We start from the raw sequence: 23,044 nt of genomic DNA on the forward strand, positions 1-23,044 counted from the left end.
GCCTCCTCGGGTCTGACTGCAATGCCACACCCGAAACCATGCAACGTCTAGAAGAAAACATAGGCAGTATGCCCTTTGACAGCAGTCTTAGCAGCCTACTTTCAAGTACCATGTCTGACTGGGCAATGGAAACAAAGTACAAAATGAACAAACGGGACTACATCAAAGTGAAAAAAAATCTTCTGCACGGCAAAGGAAACCATCCACAAAACCAAAACACAACCTAACAACTGGGAGAAGATACTTGCAAACCATATATCGGATAAGGGGTTTATATCCAAAACACAGAAAGAACTCCGACAGCTCAACAACAACAAAAAATCAACAACCCGATTAAAAAGACGGGCAAAAGATCTGAGCAGTGACTTCTCCAAAGAAGGTATACGGGTGGCCAACAGGCATATGGAAAGGGGCTCAACATCATTAGCGATCAGAGGAAGGCAAATCAAAACTACAAGGAGAGGTCACCTTCCTCTGGTCAGAATGGCTCTAATTAACAAGACAGGAGACAAGTGTCGGAGAGGATGTGGAGAGAAGGGAACTCTCCTACACTGCTGGTGGGAGTGCAGACTGGTGCAGCCACCATGCAAAGCCGTATGGAGTATCCTCAGAAAACTAAGAATACATCTACCATACGTATGATCCAGCTAGCCCACTGCTGGGTATTTATCCAAAGAACTGGAAAACACCAATGCAGAAAGACACATGCACCCCTAGGTTCACTGCAGCATTATTCACAACAGCCAAAACTTGGAAGCAACCTAGGTGCCCATCAAGGGAAGTATGGACAGAGAAGATGTGGTGTGTATACACAATGGAATGCTACTCGGCCCTAAGAAACGATGAGATCCGGCCATTTGTGACAACGTGGATGGACCTTGAGGGTATTATGCGAAGTGAAATAAATCAGAGGGAGAAAGTCAAACACCGTGTGATCTCACTCATGAGTACATGATAAAAACAATGACGAACACGCACAGAGCAACGGAGATTGGATTGGTGGTTACCGTAGGGGGAGGGGGGGAGGGGAGAGAGCCAAAGGGGCGATGAGGCTCACATGTGAGGTGACGGACTATAATTAGTTTTTGGGCGGTGAACACGACGTAATCTACACAGAATTCGAAATGTATTACAACGTACCTCTGGAAAGCTACGTGATGTTAGAATCCACTGTCACTGCAATAAAGTAAAATAAAATAAAATAAAACAAAATAAAATAAAGAAGTGTAGGAGCCTCAAGAGGCTAACAGGCTTTTGCAAAGTTATTCTAGGGATTTTTACGGCTTGGCTCAGGGCGGCAGACACCAGCCTGAGACACAGCTGTGACATAGCCACGAACTTCAACTCGACTATATTCCGACTGGAGGGAAGTCAAAACTACTGTAATCATAATTTATTGAAGGCTTCGCTTTGTGCCAGATCCTGCGCCGACTGCTTTGCACCAACTGTCTCGTTTAATCCTCACATCCAAAAGGTAGGTTACCGTTATTCTCCCCATTGTAAAGGTGAGGAGAGGAGGCGGAAGCAGAAAGATGGCAACCTGCCTGGAATTCACAGAAGGATTCTCTAGGTAATGACGTGACTTTTGGACAAGACTTAAAGGTTTAACACATGACAGTGAAGACGCAGATCCCAGTATCACAGAACGTGAAAAACACTGAGTCCTGCCAAATGGATTAAAACACTAATTATGGATCCTCACAATCTCTTGGCCTGTTTTTTCAGGTGAGGGAAAACCCAGTGTGAAAAACCGTTTGGGAACCTTGTATAGGCTCTCAGTGAACTGTAATTTTAATTTTCAACCTGGCAATAAAGCAGTAGACATCAAATTTCTCTTTCTTTCTGCTTTCTGAGGAATTAACTGCTTTTGTAATTCAGCCACTGTGCATACCTTCCTTGATTTCCCCTCCTTTCCATATGCTCCTCCATGTATTTAACAAATGTACATGAATTCTGTGTTGTTTTTTATTAGTGTGATGGCAACAATCAGAAGATTTTTGAATATCATCTTACTTTGAAGTTTAGCCTGTAAGCCACCACTTCTCCCGTTGGTGTAAGTATGGGAACATTTTCGCAAATAATTCCATGATCCACATCAATAACTTCTCCTATAAGTTAAGGAACGACTTAAGTTACAAAAGCTATCACACGTTATTCTTAACTACGTAAATAACTTAAAGTATAATGCAACATAGATAAATTCGTTATAAAGATAATTCACAGTAACAAATCAGAAAACCAAGTGAAATATAGATATCTATATCTAAAGAAAAGTTTAACGTAAATTTGGACATTTTGACACATCTACTTGGAAAATCTTTCTCAGAAACATTACTTACCAATAACCTAATGTCAACATCATAATGAGAGCAAAGCTAAACTCTATCTGATATAACCCAGCCATACTCTTTACAACTACTTGTTTCTCTAAATTAACCTTTCTTACAGAAAAAACACGGTGCCCCAGAAAGGTAATTAAGACATTTATATATAATTTTTAAAAATATGATAACCAAATAAGTTTAAAAACATAGGATGATGACGAACAATATGACATTAGTTCTAATTCTGTTATTTGATTTTTAAAAGCAAACAATTCATTCTGCCATATGTGCAGTTTCCAAAAATAATTCTAGAAATTTTGTTCTAAATAAAGGTAACAATTTTTTTTTAATGGTAATGTTAGTCACCACTCCTCACACTGCAATACTAAGTTTAGGAATAACTATTTAAATAAATAAATGTTGGTTTCTTTTATCTGTTAAAGACTAGCTTCTAAAAAACTTTAGTTCTGTTGATAAACACTTAAATACAGGAAAAATACAAAAACATTTGAGTCTAATACCTTTGATTTCCAACGTATCACTGAGGGATAATTCTATGTTAGCTCCATTCTTGCTATGGTTTTCAGACTCTTGCATGCCAGCAGTTCTCTTATAAATGCCTCTTTTCACTTCATCAAAGACCCAAAACATATTGTACACTCGAGCAGTATAGCCTGCTAATTCAGTGATCTAAAACCAACACAGAGAAATAAAATAGAGTTAATATACTCAAGACAGACTTAAAAAAATACGCAATCATATAAGCTTTTTGATTTAATATTAAAGATCCTATTTTATTATACATGAAAAATAAATAACATATCTGATAACTAAAACAAGTAACGGTAAAAAGTTTATCAAGAGAGCAACATAGCAACGTGTCAATGTAAGTTTGATTGGGATTATAAAACACATAAAAAATTATTCATTCAAGTCACGGTTAAAAACGAAATGTAAAGATTTCAGAATATTAGTGAGACTTAAAAATCTTTGGTCAAGGGGCTGGCCCCACGGCCAAGTGGTTAAGTTTTCACGCTCCACTTCAGCGGCCCAGGGTTTTGCCGGTTTGGATCCTGGGTGCAGACCTAGCACCGCTCATCAAGTCGTGCTGAGGTAGCATCGCACATAGCAGAACCAGAAGGACCCACAACTAGAATATACACTGTGTACTGGGGGGCTTTGGAGAGAAGGGAAAAAAAAGATTGGCAGCAGATGTTGGCTCAGGTACCGATCTTAAAAAAAACAAATCTTTTGGGGCCAGCCCCGGGGCCGAGTGGTTAAGTTTGTACGCTCTGCTTCAGCGGCCTAGGGTTCACCAGTTGGAATCCTGGGCACAGACACGGCACTGCTCATGAAGCCATGCTGAGGCAGTGTTCCGCATAGCACAACTAGAAGGACCCACAACTGAAAATACACAACTATGTACGGGGGGCTTTGGGCAGAAAAAGGAAAAAATAAAATCTTCATAAATAAATAAATCTTTAGTCAAATTTCTGATTTGACTCGTTCAAATGACAGATTTCATTTCCAGAAAATTAGAAATTTTGTGAAAAGCTTAAGTTCATTCAATGAAATTATGATCCTTTATTTTGATATCTTTTTTCAATTTAAAATAGGTTTTAAATAGAAGAAAAATACATATTTTTCTTATTAGAAATGAATGTTTCTGAGTCAAATTGATTGTCAAAATTCCTAAGCTTGGCAGAGAAAATATCCCTCCTAGAGGATACCAAAATTGGGAGTGAGCTCAATGTAAATCTTCAACTCCTTTTCAGTCCAAATTCCACAATTCAGCTTCTTTTCAAGCCAAACATGATTTATATGCCCAAAGAAAAACATTAAATATGACTGTTTTCTAGGTGAGATTAAAGATAAGATGAGATAAATCTCTGCTTTAGTCCATAAGGCTCAATAGAGTGGTACCTTGCTCCTATCCTGCCAGTGATCCAATTTAGGCTGAATCTCCTGCTGTTTTTCTATTAAAAGAACACCTCGTTGTCAGGGTACTGTGAAAGGTGACTCATCTCCTGTCAAGACCATCTTTCTCAGTGAAAAGGAAAGCACAAAAACCATTCCCTTACAGAAATGTTTACTAGGAAACTGGAACCAGTAAGCGAGGCAGGTCACTAGTAAATGTCTCTTAAACAATAAATTGTGGAATAATACAACAATGCTGACATTTGTGTAAGATTTTTGTGTGTGCAAAACAAGCAGTAAAAGAGTGCATATTACTGTCAAAAGCTTTCTACCGTGTTTCTACTGTGTGAGAGGTCTGTAGCTGGATTAGTATCGCATTTCTATATGTTAATGTTATAGCTATTTAAAGGGTAATTTCTCAAATGTTATCCACAAAAATCTCCTGAGTTCTCAAGCAGAGGAAAACAGAGCTAAGGATTAACAAAATATGGATTCAAAAGAAACCTGGCTAAATATATTTGCGTAAAAAAATAAAAAGTCCAAAACCAAATGTAGAGGTCAATTAAAGAAAAGCAGGAGGCAAGGAGTTAGTAGACCAGGATGCAGGGTGGAGTGGGCGCCAAGAGTGTCTGAAAAAACCTGAGAATGTGACTGTGGACAAATTACTTTGGGATATAAGACAGGGGGTTTGCCCTTGAACTCTAACTCTAAAAAGGACCCTTGCTCCCTCTGGAGCTAGCAGAGAATGCACGATGCTTTCATGTGCTGTCATAGCAGCAATAAGATTCTTTAGAAGTGAACATTCTGTGATTCAAAGCACAGTCAGCCGAAATAAAGCAAAATGCAATCAGTTTTTGTGTCAGAGACAATGTAGAAAAACTAATTGATATTCTTTCTGTGACTTAGATACCAAAGTATTTTAATGTGAGACGGCCAAAATTTTGATTTGTCATTTAATTTTAATAAGTAATTTATTAATCAAAAAACCTATCCTCAAAACTGTGTCTTCAGATTATCAAAATTACTATTTGAAAAATTTTTTAAAATTGAGTTGGTTTGGTACGTGGCCCTAAACAACTGGTTTTACTTTTATTTTTTTAACCCAATTCAAGAAATCAGTTGTTGAAAGAGACTGAAAAGTTTTGTGGGTAAATCACAAACTTTGTAACTCTTTTATATGGCTTATTCGAGGCTTATTTAATAGGCAGCTAAATTTATAAAGATGCTCTGGCAATTTATATTGATACAAAAGCCACAAGAGTAAGTAATAGTGAGAATGTCTGTCCATGGGAATATTATGTAACATCTGAACTGAATAAAATGATTTCCAGTCTTAACACTGTGATATTTGCAGGTCATTACCATTCTTTCAGCAAGTATTTATTGACCACGTACAACATTCCAAGCATTAAAATGGATATTAAGAATGTAAAGCTGAGTAAGACAGTTCCTGCTTTCCACTCAGGGCCTGGTGCAGGGGATAGTCAATTACAATGTGGTAAAGCACCAGGTGTACTGTGAACACAGAGAAGGTAGAGCCAGACTCTGCAACGAAGGCGGAAAGAAGGTGGAATCACAAGAGGGTTTTAGAGGTGGTTGGTGAGGCTTGACTTGTCATGAAGGATGAGTAAAAGTTTGCAAGGTATATAAGTAATATTATTGGCTAACATTTAGTGACTGCTTAATATGTATTGTTTTAAACATTCTACATGTATTAACTCACAACAACCCTACAAAGTCAATGCTATCATTATCCTTATTTCACAGATGATGAAACAGACACAGACAGGTTAAGGAATTTGAGTAAGTTCATATAATTTGTAAATACTGGAGCAAGAATTTAAATTTAGGCACTCTGGCTCCAGAATCCACACCTAGGGGTGTGGTTTTTTTTTTTAATTAAAAACAAATACATCATACTATAGACAGAAAAAGAGGAGTTATAATTGAAAGTGTAAAAATTAAAGGGTATTAGCAGCAATATACTTGGGAGGGCTGCCTTACTCTTAGCAATGTTTGGTAGAGAAAAATGTTTCCAAAATACTAAGTATATCTTGTAATTTACATTTTGCTTGATTTTCATATATCTTATTTTAATCAAATTGATGATGAGAAACGCAAGTACCTCTTTGTATGAAGACATAATCCTTTCAATAGCATCAGCTCCAGAGGCCAATAAAGTTCGAGCAGTAGTAAAGGCTTCTGTCCGTTCACTAACCATAGCTTGTTTGGGGCCATCCTCTAGATCTAAAAGCAAATTACAAAACTATTGAGTTTTTTCAAGTAACTAAATGTTTTATTTTATACAGATGAAATTATGGCCAAAACAACCACATGTAAATTTTTCATTAGTACCAGCAATTTCTCAGAAATTTAATGAATTATTGAAAATACAATATTTGTACGAGATTTTATTTAAAGCTTTCTTTTGTTTCATTATTTTTTTAGAAGGAGACTTGGAACAAAAGTAAGTCTATAGGAATTATGACTATTTTCACTTAGCATTCTTTTAACTTTTTCCAAATTCAACTCCCTGCCCTTATTACAGCTAGGCAATCAAATACTATGGATTTGGTCAATAAAATACTACTAATAGGAATACAAGCAAATATTTCTAGTGTAGTTCCTTTAATAGAAATGCAAGTTAGCTGACCCTCATAATCCAGCCTCTGTCTACCTGTTTCAACCAACCCTCACTCTACAGTCTAGCAGCAGCCCAAACATGCAACACTCTATTTATCCTCTGCTATTTGCATACATGATTTCTTCTGACTTCAATATACTTCTCTTCCTTCTTTGTCTAGCTCTTTCTTCAAGAGTTAACTCTTTAGTAAAGGTTTCCCTGGAAACTTTTGCTGGCCTTTCCAATGGACTTTAAGTTTCTTAAGGGTCAAGAATGTGTGTTTTATTCTTTATTCCTAGTACTCAGCAGAGTCTCCAGCACATAGTACTCCTTAATGTGTATTGAATGGATGCATGGATGCATGGATGGGATGGATAGATGAATGAACATCCTAAATTACTGTCAATGCAGAATTACGGTTAAGAGGAGTCAGACTAGGTTTGAATCCAGGCTTTACTACTTATTGGCAGGTAGTAAGGTAAGTAGAACTTGCCACTTATCCTCTCCATGCCTATTTTCTCATTTGTAAATGAGGGAGACAATAATACTATCTCAAACAATTCTATCTCAAAGAGTTGTTTTAAGGTGAAATACAAATGAAGTGTTAGTCTAATCTATGGCCTATAATAAGTTCTCTAAATGTTAGCTGTTATTATTTTCTCTAGTTATTATCGCATATCTATTTAATTTAGTCTCATTCTTCAAAATTGTTCTCTCCAAGTCATTATTTTAATCTTTCCAACAATTTGAGTCTCTATCTGGCCCGTCTATAGATTATTTCCAAAGTTCTAAATTAAATGCTGAAAATTAATGAAGAAATTAGAGTGATATAGATAGTCATAGTCTAACTTTGATATTTATTGTTCTCTGACTTATCTCAGTGCAAAGGTTTTTTTTCTCCATATCAGTGCAAATATTTAACTTATGCCCTATTATGACTACCAGATAATTTCATATTTACTTGCTCACAGACAGCTCAGCTGGGTTTGAAAGAGATCCACGCATAATATAAGGTAAAATGCACTCAGCAGATATTTACTGAACACCTAGATATGCAAGAAATTAGGCAAGGAGCTATAGGACATGCAAGGATAAATGTGATTTTCAGACTCTTTCCTTAGGGAGCCTACAGTTTGGTAGGAGAGAGAAGATAAGTTCCCAAATAACTATGCAGGGCAGCCAATGAAGAGAGTTAATGGGAGGTGTTTAGAGGAGGCAAAGATCATTTCTTGCTGCAAGAGACAGGAAATGCTTCATGGAGGAGTAGACTGTGAGTGAGGCCTTGAAGACCACATATAATTTCAATAGATCATAAGTATAGTATAAGCAACAGGACAGAGAAGGGAAACTTCAAGCAATGCCAACTGAATGATAAACAGCTTGATCAAGTTACAGCATGGGTTGGTGTCAGGCACTGATTTCACCCGAGTATGAGAATCACCATGAGTTCATGGGGCCCTTTTACAATAGTCTAGGGGCCACCCGGTGGCCGAGTGGTTAAGTTCCTGAGCTCCACTTTGGCAGCCCAGGGTTTCGCTGGTTGGGATCCTGGGCGCGGACACGGCACCGCTCAGCAGGCCACGCTGAGGTGGTGTCCCACATAGCACAGCCAGAGTCACTCACAACTAGAATATACAACTATGTACTGGGGGGTTTTGCGGAGGAGAAGAAGAAGAAGGAAAAAAAGAAGATTGGCAACAGTTGTTAGCTCAGGTGCCAATCTTTAAAAAAAAAAAAGAGGACAAATAGTCCAATGTGGTTCCTCCTAGCCCTACTATTGTCACTGCTCTAGAGGACTCCTGTTAGCCCCCTTGAAGTGAGTGAGTTTCCCTGAGGAATGAAAAAAGAAAGGCTTTGAGTGCTGGTATAAGTGAGGAGTGAAAAATGTGATTGAATAAATAGACTGGAAACAGAATGTAGATATTCTTACATTTAAATGCGTGGCAAAATTTAGATAGACACAAAAAAATTACCAAAAGATTCTCAGCAAGCTACCAAAATAGTGAATTGCTGAATCAGTTAAAGCACTAAGAATAGTTTTGGCTCATAGAGAATCTGGCTGGTGATCTAAAATAATCATGGGATTTTATGAATTTGGGTTAAAAGCGGTTTAAATAGTAGCTTTTACTGACAGTCTCTGTTAAGAAGTAAAAACACTAGCACAGATGAACTGGTGTTTGACATGGCATGGTACTTTCCACGTCGCTTTAGCAGATTAATGCCTATTGGGTTTTCTTCGTGCTTTTAGCAACAAAATTACAAATAGCTCTGGACAGATTTCATTTGACTTTTATTCTACGGATTGTTCTTTGGAAAGTACTGTGAGAGCAGTGCCAGTAGTATTTTGCCATGCTCACAACAGCCAACTGCATAGCCTCTGTGAGAAGGGTACATTCCTCAGTGTCAGAGATATAAATTCATGACCTAAAGCACTCACCTATTTTGTATCCCAGATCAACACATTTTATCTTCCTCACCAAATATTTTGAATACGTTGTCAAAAGTGCCTCACTTAAGGATTTAATATTTAACATTATATCTTCTCATTTTACTGCTATTTTCAGCTCTGCTAATAAAAGGATATATTGAAACACGGTCACATCTGTTGCTATTTCACTGAAAAGGTGAGAAAGGATTTAAAACTAAGGTTATGTAATACATTTGTGAAAACCCATAGAACTGTATAATACAAAGAGTGAATCCTAATGTAAACTATGGACTTCAGTTGCTAATGTATAAATATTGGTTCATCAGTTATAACAAAGGTATCACATTAATACAAGATGTAAATAACAAGGGAAATTATGGGAGGAGGGGAAATTTGGGAACTGAACACTTTCTGCTCAATTTTTCTGTAAACCTAAAACTATTCTAAAGAAAATTGTCTATTAATTTTTTAAAAATTAAAAAAGCAGGCTACCCTTCTGTACTTTTTTCTTTGGACTTACAATCTGAGTTTATTTCTTGTCATTTATGTTTTATCTTTGCCACCTTGACAAATCTCAATCTTACCCTACCTCATACCATATATAAACATCAATTCTAACTGATGATCTTAATGTGAAATGAAAAACCAATAAATTTCTAGAAGATAAAATAGGAGAGGGCCGGCCCAGTGGTGCAGCGGTTAAGTTGGCACGTTCTGCTTCTCGATGGCCTGGGGTTCGCTGGCTCAGATCCCGGGTACAGACATGGCACCGCATGGCAAACGCCATGCTGTGGTAGGCGTCCCATGTATAAAGTAGAGGAAGGTGGGCATGGATGTTAGCTCAGGGCTAGTCTTCCTCAGAAAAAAAAAGAGGAGGATTGGCAGTAGTTAGCTCAGGGCTAATCTTCCTCAAAAAAAAAAAAAAAATAGGAGAATAACTCTATGACCTTGGGTGACACAAATATTTCTTAAACAGGACAAAAAAAGCACTAACAACAAAGAAAATGATTGATAAATTGAACTATATTAAAATTATGAACTTCTCTTAGACACTTAAGAGACTGAAAAGGCAAGAATAGAGTGGGAAAAGAGATTTGAGTGTGTGTGTGTGTGTGTGTGTATCTGACAAACTACTCATTACAGAATACACAAGAGCTTTACAAATGAACAAGCAAAAACCAGATAAGCCAGTTTAAAAATGAAGAAAAAACTTATCGGTACTTCATAAAAAAGGCTATCCAAGTAGCCAATAAACAAATGAAAAGTGCTTAACCTCCTCAGTCATCAGAGAAATGCAAATTAAGACTACAATGAAGCACGCTTATACACTCATAAGAATGCCTAAAAGGAAAAAGACTCACATCAAACATTGACAAAGATGTGGAGCAACTAAAACTCTCATACGTACTGCATGATACTATTTATATAAGGCTCAAAACCCAGCAAATACTAATGAATGATCGGTAAAATGCCTGCCTTTGGTGTGGCATGGGGGCAGGGGCAGGAGGAAGTGGGGATGGGGGTAGGAGGCTGAAGATGAGGATAAGACTGGGAAGGGGTTTCTGGGATGGGAGCTTCTAGGATGAAGGTAAGGTTCTGTTTCTTCTCAGTGGTGCTTACGTGTATGGGTTGACTTTGTGACAGTTCACTGAGTGGTACACTAATGATTGTGCCGTTGTGGGCATGTATGTTATACTTTAAAAATTATAGCTCCTGACACGAATAGCTAATTACAGCTAAAAAGTATGTCTTTGATATGTACTGATAATTACTGTGACAATAATTGGTCAACAAGAGAGTAGTCATATGTAAACTGACCCAAATACAAAATTATATTTCAATAATTTGGCATTTGAATATGAGACATACTCCTGCAGCAGGAGCTATGGAGATCATCTTGTTGGAAGTACATTTTAGGAATAAAATATCACCCATGTTATGAGGGTTATGGTAGAGTTCAGTTCCATTCCTAAGAGTGCTTTCAGTTGCTACTTCTGATGTGCCACCTCACGTTAGCAGATCACCAACATGTGGACGCTACTGGCAGTGCTAGTGGCTTAGGTGCACTGTTCACTGCCTGTCAGGTGTCTGTGATAAGGTCCGGCAGAAGGGACCTATAAGTAGCTTTCCCTGGCCTTGCCCAGAACTGCTTTTGATATGAAGAGAAGAAAAGTGGCCTATAATATTAAAAAATTGAGATACAGCTCCCAGGTAACTATTTTCTTGACATAATTTCAGTCTTTCTCTTAATACAAAGCAAAGAAAGGGGTAATGTCCTCTAAGAAAATATAACAGAAACTATATATAATTAACTATTTCAATGCCTCTATTTCAAGCATTAGCTCCCACGATTGCTTGGTCTCAAACTAAGTTAAGTCCCTTATAGACTAAGTTCCAATATAGCTAAATGGAGGTAGCGTGATGAAGGTAAGAAAAGTAACACACTAGGAATCACATAATGTCTTCTATCCTTAGTGCTTCCACTAACCATCTGTGTGCCCTGAGGCAAATCTGGGGCTCCAGACTGGATGACCTCTAAGCTCCTCGTCTGAGTGAAAATGGCATGATTCCACATGCAATTTTGTAATGTGAACTTGAATATAAACATAATCCTGTCCTAACCATAAGATTTCACTTGAAGTTGTAGGTGGGTGGTATAACAAATCTACTACAAAACTATTTTTCTTTTCTCCTCCAAAAAAACTATGCAGGCTCTTCCTCCTATCTGCACTTTTACCTCTGACTTCCTAATCACTTTTAAATATCTTGCTCTCTTAACAACAATAATCGTGCCAGCAAATGTCTATTGAGCATTTTCGATGAAGCAGGCATTGTTCTAAGTTTTACACATGTACTCTTCTTTAATCCTCCTAACAACCCTGCTATAATTTCTCCCATTTCAGAAATGAGGAAATTGAAGCACAAGAAGGTTAAATGACTTGCCCATAGTCATAGCCTAGTAAGCAAAAGAGTAAGCATTTGAACCCAGGCAATCTGATGCCAGAGCCCACATGGTAAGAATAGAATAAATATTAACAATGATCCACCTAAATTCTTACTACTTGCTGAGAACTGTTTCAAAGCACATTAAATACATTATATACAATTTCATAATTCTGTAAGATATATATTACTATACCTATGGTTAAGAGAGGAAAACTGAGGCATATAAAGTTTATGCAAATTTCTCAAGGATGGATAACTACTAAATAGCTGAGTCAAGATCTGAACAGTGGCCTGCTTCTTTATTGTATTGTCTTTTTTTCCTCTATCCTACTTTTTCTCCCTTTTCTCTTTGCCATTCTTCTCTCATTCACCCACTTTTTCCACCTATTTTTGCTTTAAAATATACAGTATCATGTATTTAATTCATCTCTAACATAAGGGACAACTCAGGGCATAAGTGTAAATTAAGACTGAAGATTAGATTAGAATATATGATATGTAATTCCAAGACCTAAAGCCTCAAAGATATATCATTATTTAGAAAAAATAATTTTGTATGAGTAAAACGCTAACAATATTTTCATGTGTTAAATCATTGTAGGTCAAATGTCTTTAGTAAATACGTACAAACATTATAAGCGTATATATAGTAACATTAGAAATTACAGAAGATATTGAAGCACCTTCTCATAATAATGCTGTCATACGAATTTATTTTTTTCTTCTATGACATTCTTATACTGCTTCTCTTTGTATAAAATCCTCTTTTGAAAAGAAGCTTTAAGAATTACTTTATTTTACTTGCATCACTGTGATTATCATAATTTCAATGTGAAATTTTAATGTTGTTTCTTTAACTTAATATGATATTTTCAGGATTTATTTTTAAATATCTTATTACATCACCCATAGAAATAAGATTGTTAGATTCTTTGCATACACTGTTTACTTCTTACTGGTCTCTGTGGGGTTAATTTGTCACCATTAATAGCTGCATTTTCTCTGCTCTATGTTGAATACTCTGGGGTTTTGTAATAAGACCCGTGCTTCCAAGGACTAAGAGAACTACACCATGATCTTGTCATTGGTGTTGTCTCTATACGTTATATACGAACCTTTTAAAACATCCATATACTTAGACCCACTATGAATATCTGATAATTTTGTTGTGTCTTACTAAAACTAATCTCAAGACCATAAATTTTTGTGTCATTTTTTTCTCCAATACTTTTTTGAAAAAGCAATTTATTTTATCTTATAATGAAAGGATTATGTCTAAAAATACTATTACTAACAACACCTTATTCAATATAAACTTTTTAAATGATTTTTTGAAAAATAAAACTTTGAAAACATAAAAATAGATAAAATTCAGTTTCCCAGTGGTCTAAACACAGTATTAGACAGTTGAGTTGTGGAGTATATTTGGTATATCTACAGTCTTATCACATGGGATTGACAAATTCCAATTTACTAAAATGAACAATTTTAGGTTAAGAATGACTCAAATTTGACAAGTTTTTTTGTAATAATTGGTTAAAGCATTGAAGCACTGTTTGAAAATATTAAAGTATAGGGTAATTCTTTTACTTGTTTTTATTAGATGACTTCAAACAAATAACTTAATTCTTAATTCTACACCAAAAATAGCCGTAAAATAGTGTGAATTCTGTTACCTTATTCTCAGTGTTGCCTTTTGTTTCCTAGGTAATAATTGTCACTCTATATCAAGAACGTCAAGAGCATGCTCTGTACTTTATAAACATTATTCTGTTAAATCCTCCCAACAGTCCTCTGAAGTAGCCTTTCCAATTCTCCTTTTACAGATGAGGAAATGGAGGTTCAGAGTTTAATTAACATGACTGAGAGGATACAGGCAGGAAGAGGGAAAGCCAAGAGTTGAGCTAAGCTCTGTCTTACTACAAAGCCCATGCTTTTATTTAGTTACTTCAACACTAAGGCCAATTTTGACCAAGTGGTTTTTAAAGAGAAGGGGGAACGTTTTATTTTGGAGGAAGAGCAGAAAATGCTGCTACTTTAATTAACTCCCCTTTGTCTCTGCCCATTAAGACCCAAACTCCCATCTCAAGTATTACAGAACGTTTTAATATTGTTCTTGTTGTCCTTATCTTTCTTAGTTATCCCAAAGATGAAAAATGTTGGTAAAAACCACTGGGGTGGTGATAGCTAGAATTAGACAGGGGCAGCTTGACAACCCCTACCCCCACAATGCCACCAAATCATGCTACATAGGAGGTTTATCTATGTTACCTACAAGTAGAGGAGATCTCCTTCCATGGTGTGAAGCACTTCCTAAAACAATATTCCTAGTTGCCTAATGTAGTCAACCAACTCTTCAAATCACAAAACAGGGCAGATCCAGTTATAGAATATTTATAGACTAAATACATGGGATGTGCAGAACTGAAGTTTAAAACACATGGAGAGAACTTACACTGCTTTTCAAGATATTAATTTGAAATATCTCACAACTGGAAAGGACTTTTGAGCCACTTATCTCCTTTCACATTGCAGGTATTATTATTGGATGTTGCAAAGTCTGCCTTTGTTTCTGACCATTAATGACCACAGAAAAATGGCTACATATTCAGTTTCACTCACACAAAACCAGCAGTGACACCTTCAAGAGAAATAATCCTAAACATATATTGAAGATTAAGCATAAATGTCATTACCACCATCTGCAAAGCCAGTTGCAGTGATAATAGGTACAGCCACCATAATCAGTCCACTGCTGCTCCAAACATACTTCATCAAGAACTGCTCTATCATGATGCACCACAAACGTTTGGATAAAATGAGGTTCATCTGATCGGCTAAAGCTTTGTAACTTTTCTGGAGTTGCTTCATTTCCACCTATAGAGGGAAAAAGAGGCAAGAACCCAGCATGAGTTACAAAAGTAAATACTGTATGTCTGAAGGCTTTCTTTAAAGATAGGTACACATTATTTTGTTTTACTTAGTATAATATGATCTATGATTCTAACAACTAAAAAATACAGATTAATATAAGAATGAGTCATTATTATTTAATTTGGTCACACCTATATTATTGAAAAAAACCCATGATACTTAGTAAATATAAAGTACATGTCAGTGATTTATAATTTTTATTTCAAAATTACATGCATGAGGTTAAAATTAAACGATATTCTATAAGACATGAGTAAACAATGTTAGAACTTTATCCTTCTTGATCACACCAAAAATATTTGAAAATAAACACATGACACACATATGTGTAATTAGATTCCATTTTCGAACTAACTCAATTTGCTGGATTTTGTCTTAAATGCCGGAAGCCTACAGCATGGTATAATTTAAATCACTGAGTTCAATGATTCAAGAAGAATCACAAGTCAATATGACTAATACAACATATAAGGACAATTTTCAAGGGGGAGTAGAAGTCCTAAATTTGCTTTAAATTTTCTTCTTCAGATTCCTACTACTGTAAACGTTTGTCTTGATAACTAATGATGCTTCAAAAAGTAAATAATTCTGCTTGGGAATTAAAATACCATTTCAACTTAAGAATACCTGAATATTTCATTTGTACTAACTCATTTGTATTAAGATTTCAGATGCATCACCTTAAAAAATTTGGTCGTATTTAATATTCTGAGGTTACTTCAATGCTCTGGAAGTTTATGTAATTAGGCTAACTATTTTAGGGATCTGCTTAATGTCGAAAATCTTTAGTATTCAGAAATAACGTTCTGAAATTCCTTTTCTCCTCCTCATTTCTTCTCTAATCTTAGCTTTTCTCTCAAAGCCAGACAAAATTTCATTTCACTGCCCCTTTTTATTTGTGTCAAACATGGTGCTGAACATTAACTAAGAGTTGGAAATGCCATTTGTGAGACACACTCTCCTGCACTTCTTAGGACTGAGGACCCTCCATTGCTGACCAGGCATGCAAAATTGTTAAACTTGTCTTTCATGTAAAAGGACAGGGTCTTTTTTCCTCTTAAAAACAAAGGGCCCTCAATAGTAACACCAAGAGAATACCATCCTAAATTTTCCATCTCAATGGACATGTGTTTACTCAGTTTCCAAACACATTTTCTTCTAATGTTCTACAACCAATTAGGATTTAAGTTTTAAGAAAATGCTTCAGAGATAATTCTGAGCATGTTTGGGTAACTGAGGCTAAGTAGACTGAGTGCTGAAAATTTTATTCTCATGAAACTTTAGAAAAGTTTGCACTCTATAATTCTTTAACAACTTGTGAGTAAAAAGGGTAAGGAAGCATACATTCTAGTACAGGTTTAGATGTCATCGGAGTCTAAAACGCTAAAGAAGTGGGTCCATCAACAGTACAACAGATGGTATCTAGCACTGCAGTGGCAGCTCGAACAGTCTCACATTTCACCCATCATCTTAATTTCTATCTTACCTTATGTCCTCTGTAAAAGGCAATTTCTTCAACCTTGGCTATAATTCTGGAGTGCACATACTGCAAACAGCCTTTTCTATGAGCTTCTTCAGCCACCAATTTACCAAATTTGGGAGAGCAGGCTTTCAACACTGTAGCAGTGGCATATACCACAAGCCCTGCTAATAGGGTGGGCCCAATTGGGCTAGCTCCTCTGGATGTAGCAGTCTGGATGAGCGTATAGGAGGTCAGGATTACATCTAAAATAGGTTTGGTCAGATTAGAATACAAGTGAGCCACAGATTGGGAGAACATCATAATATCCTCAGTAAGAGACTGGTCAGGGTTTGCCAGCCTCCCATCCATATTGATCACCTTATAATAAGTCTGATTTGTAAAATAGGTTTCACAGGCATGGTCTACTAGGCGAGTTCTGAAGGCCAAAGCCAGTTTGCACTCCAGGTACCTTATCGCACTGTTCACAGAGGCAGCAGGGATGGCAATCATAAGCCACTTGAGTAATTTGATGATGAAAGCCAGTTTGCACTCCAGGTACCTTATCGCACTGTTCACAGAGGCAGCAGGGATGGCAATCATAAGCCACTTGAGTAATTTGATGATGAAAGCCAGTTTGCACTCCAGGTACCTTATCGCACTGTTCACAGAGGCAGCAGGGATGGCATTCATAAGCCACTTGAGTAATTTGATGATGAAAGCCAGTTTGCACTCCAGGTACCTTATCGCACTGTTCACAGAGGCAGCAGGGATGGCAATCATAAGCCACTTGAGTAATTTGATGATGAAAGCCAGTTTGCACTCCAGGTACCTTATCGCACTGTTCACAGAGGCAGCAGGGATGGCAATCATAAGCCACTTGAGTAATTTGATGATGAAAGCCAGTTTGCACTCCAGGTACCTTATCGCACTGTTCACAGAGGCAGCAGGGATGGCAATCATAAGCCACTTGATTAATATGATGATGAAAGCCCGAGGCTTCTTTTCCACAATGCTTTTCACGATTTGTCCATCCAGACCAGCCACATAGATAGACAGAAATGTTCTCGAGATCAGAGCCACCGAGTGGAGGCAGAGCCACCCTGTTTCAGTGGTCACAAGTTTTGGAAAGAGAATTTTCCGAAGTTCTAGTAGCTGTTTGAAAAAATCTGCATTCACTCCAGGCGAAGAATTTTTACAAGTGGTCTCGGTGCAATGCAGTATTTCTCTGTTCTCTGCAGTCGGGTAAGCTGCTTCTTTTCTCTTCCTGTGGCCAGATTGCTTTAAACGCCTGCTAATGATGGGATAGAGGGTTTTCAGAGCATATGCCGCAGCCACCAGGCAGGCAGCCCTTTTAGCAGCGCTAGATCTGGTCCATTTCATTAGATCAGCTGCTGCATTTAGCATATGTGTCATTTTCCCAATTACCCAAACCGGCTTCAAAAAGAATTGGTTTTAAAAGATCATGATCCACCAGAATCCCCAGCAAATGTTTCAGAAAGTCCTACAGGGTTCCATAGTCCGCAGCATTTCTTCTCTTCTTTTCTTAAATTTTGCTTTTGTTTTTTTCAATTTTGTTCTGCTGTGACAGGTGCAGCGGAGCTCAGACTCCACTGCACCTACTGAGGATGATTCCCTCAGAAGCTCAAGCTGCACTAAGCTGCCCCAAGCTCCTCCCTCACAGGCCCCTCATTGGCTGTGAGGATGGTGGGACCTTGGAATCCTCGCCGCTTCCCTTTGAACCTTGAAAATGAGGAGAAAGCAAAGCGAATTACATCCTTAGGCAGGAGTCCAAAGAGTTAAATGTCTATTTTGGGAAAGGTCGAATCAGGGCAGCTGCGGGCGACAAAACCTGCCCCAGCTACTGAGCATGCTCAGCGTCACTTAGAAACGCACAGAAGTTTCAGAATATACATCACTCCTCTAAGGTTTTAGTAGATACCACAAGGGGAAGAGCAGAAAGAAAAGGAAATTTCCAAGCGCTATAAAACGAGATGAGGCAGAAGGAGCTAGGGAGATGAGGGAGGAGGGGCAAGAGGACCAACATGAAATGAATGTGAAAAGGATATGGAATGAATGTGAAAGGGTATGGACTGAATCTGAAAGGGAGAGAGAGGAAAGAGACAAGCGGGAGGGACACTGGAGAAAGCAAACTATCAAATACTTAGATCTGTTTTTCAGTCCCATTTTATTTTATTTTTTCTGCCTGTGTTTCTCATGAAGTCCCAGAATCTATCAGACAAGTCGTAATTGAGGGCATATTTTGTAAATAAATAGGAGAGAAGTCTTCTGCATTATAGAAAATAGTTCTTTGCTATATCTCCATCTCTATGTTTACTTGTCCTTACAATAAAAATCTTCCAGCCCCACAACTGCTATTTTTAGCAATGGAGATCTGATGCACTGGTATTTATTTACAAGGTGACTATTGAATAAAAAAGAGCAGTGTTTCACTTCTACCACCCTCTTGCGTCCTTTAGATAGTTGTTACTTGGAGGTGTGTGACTTTATAACCTAAAGTTAACCATTTGGGAATCCAACTGGAGTTAGATGGTGGAAATAGCTTCTCTGGGACCTTTTTTGAGAGTTCTTTGTCTTTTGCAAACTTTTGTTTTGCTTGTTTTGTTTAGGCTTAGAGATAATCTATTGGCTACTTCCCACTTTGGTTATTTGATTCAAACAAAGAGTGTTAAAAAAATTTTCCCTACATCCCTAATAGAGGACTTAAACTGCTAAACAGTCAAGCAAAATTCTGCATACTTTTAAATATGTAAAATGTTTAGGTAAGGATGAGTGTGTTTTCGAATATGCAAAAGCATTTTTGCTTCCCCACACCCACCACCCCCCACAACATACATACACATTTCTAGTCAACTGGAAGCCTGGGAAGATATGCATTAAATTAGAACAGAGGTTGGCAAATTATAACCCAACCAGTGGGCCAAATTTGGCCTGCCACCTATTTTTTTATGGCCCTTGAGATAAGAACAGTTTTTACATTTTAAAATGGTTGAAAACACATCACAAGAATAATAATATTTTGTGGTGCATGAAAATTACATGAAATTTTTATTTCAGTGTCCATAAATAAAGTTTTATTGGAACACAGCCACACCCATTTATTTATTTACTTATTTTCTATGGCTTGCAAGCCACAGAGCCAGAGCTGGATAGATGAAACAGAGCCTAAAATATTCACTATCTGGCCCTCTTCAGAAGAAGTTTGCCAACCCTTGTGCTAGAATATAAAACCTGTTTCAGTGTTGAATGATCTTCATTATTCAGTTTACTGTGAATAAAGAACTATTCTCCTTTTCATAAGTAACAATAGCCTTAAACTTTTAAAACTCCTTTCCCATGTACCTATATGAATTTCAAGAATCATCACAGGTCTCTTTTCATTTGTTTGCATTCAATTCAGCAGATTGACTAATACATGAGTGGCAAATTCATGAAAATTTCTTTTATAGCTGACCATATTAGCAGCACAATCTATCATTCATTCCATTGAGACTTTCTAAGTCTGTATGTAGAGATCATAGTGTTATAGTGGTTATTTTCAAAATCTTTTATTCCTAATCTCACGTTTCTCACGTGTCAAAGTAAGGATCTCTTACCCTTATAAACTTTAATTCTTTATGTCACATCTCCTGACTGTGATAAGACAGGTGGAGGGCCAGGGTAAACTTAGCTGGGGGTGATAGGAGGATGTTCAGCCAGGCAGAACACTTACACAGAGGGTTACGCCGGTCAGCAAGCAGCTGGCAGTCGAGGCAAGTGGCCTGCATCACTGGCATAGGACAGCCACATCAGGGGAGGAGCAGGGCAGTGGGAAATCTAGAAGCAAAGAAGGTTAGAGATCAAATCAGGCCTGCACTTAGTTGTAGGTAGGTCAGTTTATCAACTGATAATGAAGCTAGGGTATAGGAACAAGCTTTTATTGGCTTGAGTGAAAGACTTGTTAGAATGAGGAAAATAATCAAGATAGAAAGACAGAAATTTGGTTACCGGAATTGTGGTGCAGGGAAGGTTGGAGGCCAGTTACTAGAACTGGGGAAAAGGTTAATGTGAGATTTGACCTAATGATGAGCCACTTAAGTACAGATGTAACTATCACCATTTTAATTCCACTCACACCCTTCACTCTACCCTACCCCCAAGAGTCAGGGTTGGTCCTAGCATCTGAGACCAAGCTCAAGACTTCAGGGAAGGCAGAGGAAGAATTCAAGATGATAGGAAAACAGATACATAATTCCAGTTGGAAATATATGGTATTTAAGTAAGAAACTAAGAATGTCAAGATACTTCTTTCATTTTTTATATTGCCATGCAATTAAAGCAGAAAGAATGCTAATTTAGTTTGAATTTCAAACTAGGTGAGAAAAAAAGAGTGAAAAAAAGTCACTTGTTACTATAGTAAACATAATTCAGCCTAATTTCCACTCAATCTTCTCAACTTTACATGTGTTTATATGGGAAAGCATTAAAATTTTTCTTAAGAGAGGAGAAATAATCTTAAAAAAAGATCTTGAAAATGAATGAAAGTTAAAAAATAAGCAATAATTATCAAATTACTCTGTTCTCAAGTGTGATACTCTCAATGTCAGTGTCACAGTGGACATTACCAACAACCATGGAAGAGCAGGATTAAATAGACTTTATATATATATTAGAGACTATATATATACACATATATTAGGAAAACTACATGCTTTCTAAACAGTAAAACATCAGAAATAAATTTTTATAATAAAGAGACCTACATATATAAGTATATGAATAAAAATGTATAATGTAGATAATATGTATTATGTGTTTAGATAGTAAATCACCAGAGAGTAAATAATTTTTAGCAGTAAAGACAAATTAAGGTTTAAGATTTGGGATGCATTTCCTTCTCAGCAAATGCTAAGTAGTATTTTATCTGTGCTGTATTCCTTTCTTGAACTGTTTCCTGACCCGAGATTACCTAATTGCCCTACTGGCCCTAAAATAGCACAGCATTTGACTCATTATCTACCAGTCATGCTAGCCTTATTCATGTGAGCCACAAACACAATGAAGATGAGATCTTAGGTCAATATTTCATCTGTTACAAATAACCACCTAATAACTGGTTCATAATGAAATGTCTTTTGCTGTGAAGGAAAACCCAGCAAATATCTTGTCTGAGGATGTATCTCATAGATTAATCTTTCCTTAGCCTAATTTACCACTTCCACTGCCTCTCTGTGACTGGAAGGAAAGCAGTGACTCTAGTCAGAGAGAAGACACGGTTCTATCCAGCTCCCACTTCTTGACTCTTCTCAACAGATTGGTCAACCTGTCCTTTATGTCTCTACCTATAGAATATATTTTAAAAGGTCAGTCAATCCTCTATAAAATTATTTTCCCCTTCTAGTTAATTTAGTTAATTTGTACCTGTTTCAAAATGTTGAAAGTAGGAAAGGCTAACGCACTGGGCCATTGCTTCTGACTCGACTGTATGGTTTAGTTACTGAAAAACGATGAGCTACTCCATGACGAAGACTAATTTGTTCTGAAATGCTATACTCACTTGGTTTAATTCAAACCAATGATAGATATACTTTGGTGAATTTTTGTGACAAAAATCAGTATTTCTATGATTAAACGATGTCTACCAGGGCACATAATCCTATTTTAGGCAACTATATTTTAGGCACTATTTCCCAATGAGTTAACAGAAAATCTATCATATTTGAAAATGAGAGGTTGCCCAGATTAAAAATCTGGAAAACAATCATGACAATTGGGGAAAAAAAACCATTTTGTGCATTTGTTTGGTACAGGAGATTTCTAGTTTCTAACCAAAATATCATAGAACAGTGTGTAAGATAAACATTTTGTGAGGATATACAAACATAACACAGAAACGATCACTAAAATCCAACTTTCGTTTTGAGATTTTTTTCGGTAAGGTGTTTAAAGTCTTTGGGTCTTTACAGCTAAACCCAGTTTTGATCAAGCTCTCTAAGAAACCCACAAAATGGTAAGTTACTACAGCGCAATATTTCTAATAAACAACTGTGTACTGAATATTGAAACTGCACGTGAAAGATATTTAAAGGATTTGGATGTGGACTGATGTGGGAATGGAAACATCATCTTGAGGATTACGGATCCATATCTTTGTTCTTGCCGTCTTTTTCTCCCCTCAGTCTGTTCTTTGACCTAAAAAGAAAAAGGCTGAGACCTACACCAAAGTAAATAAAACTATGGTGGGGGTGGTTTCAAACACTAACCCTGCGGCCACAGCCCGACACTTGATTTCTTGAGGGTTCCTTCGCCCGACCGGTTGAAACTGCTGTGTTCTTCCTCCTTCGGACGCGCTGCTTTCCCACGGCGTCCCCTGCGGCCCTATCAGGACAGCGTCGCCGCAGAAACCGCAGAGG

The 23,044-nt window shown here is 37.1% G+C and overlaps 1 protein-coding gene across 2 annotated transcripts; it reads right to left on the reverse strand.

Moving 5' to 3' along the window:
* Positions 1–1,773: 1,773 nt before the first annotated feature.
* On the reverse strand, positions 1,774–23,043 carry LOC138917411 (ATP-binding cassette sub-family D member 2-like). Of its 2 annotated transcripts, XM_070233656.1 has the most exons (7): positions 22,895–23,043; positions 20,365–20,468; positions 16,659–18,374; positions 14,935–15,115; positions 6,367–6,488; positions 2,846–3,014; positions 1,774–2,108 (listed from the first exon to the last, which is right to left on the reverse strand). In XM_070233656.1, exons 3-7 carry the CDS (start codon positions 18,045–18,047, stop codon positions 2,005–2,007), a joined length of 1,965 nt encoding a protein of 654 aa, XP_070089757.1. In that variant the 5' UTR covers positions 18,048–18,374; positions 20,365–20,468; positions 22,895–23,043; the 3' UTR covers positions 1,774–2,004. The 2 variants fall into 2 exon arrangements, with proteins under 2 accessions (XP_070089757.1, XP_070089758.1); XM_070233657.1 differs by lacking the exons at positions 1,774–2,108; positions 6,367–6,488 and having other exon boundaries at positions 2,883–3,014; positions 22,895–23,033.
* Between the last annotated feature and the right edge of the window lies 1 nt (position 23,044).

This window comes from Equus caballus, chromosome 14 (genome assembly GCF_041296265.1).
Source record: "Equus caballus isolate H_3958 breed thoroughbred chromosome 14, TB-T2T, whole genome shotgun sequence".
NCBI classification, from domain to species: Eukaryota; Metazoa; Chordata; class Mammalia; order Perissodactyla; family Equidae; genus Equus; species Equus caballus.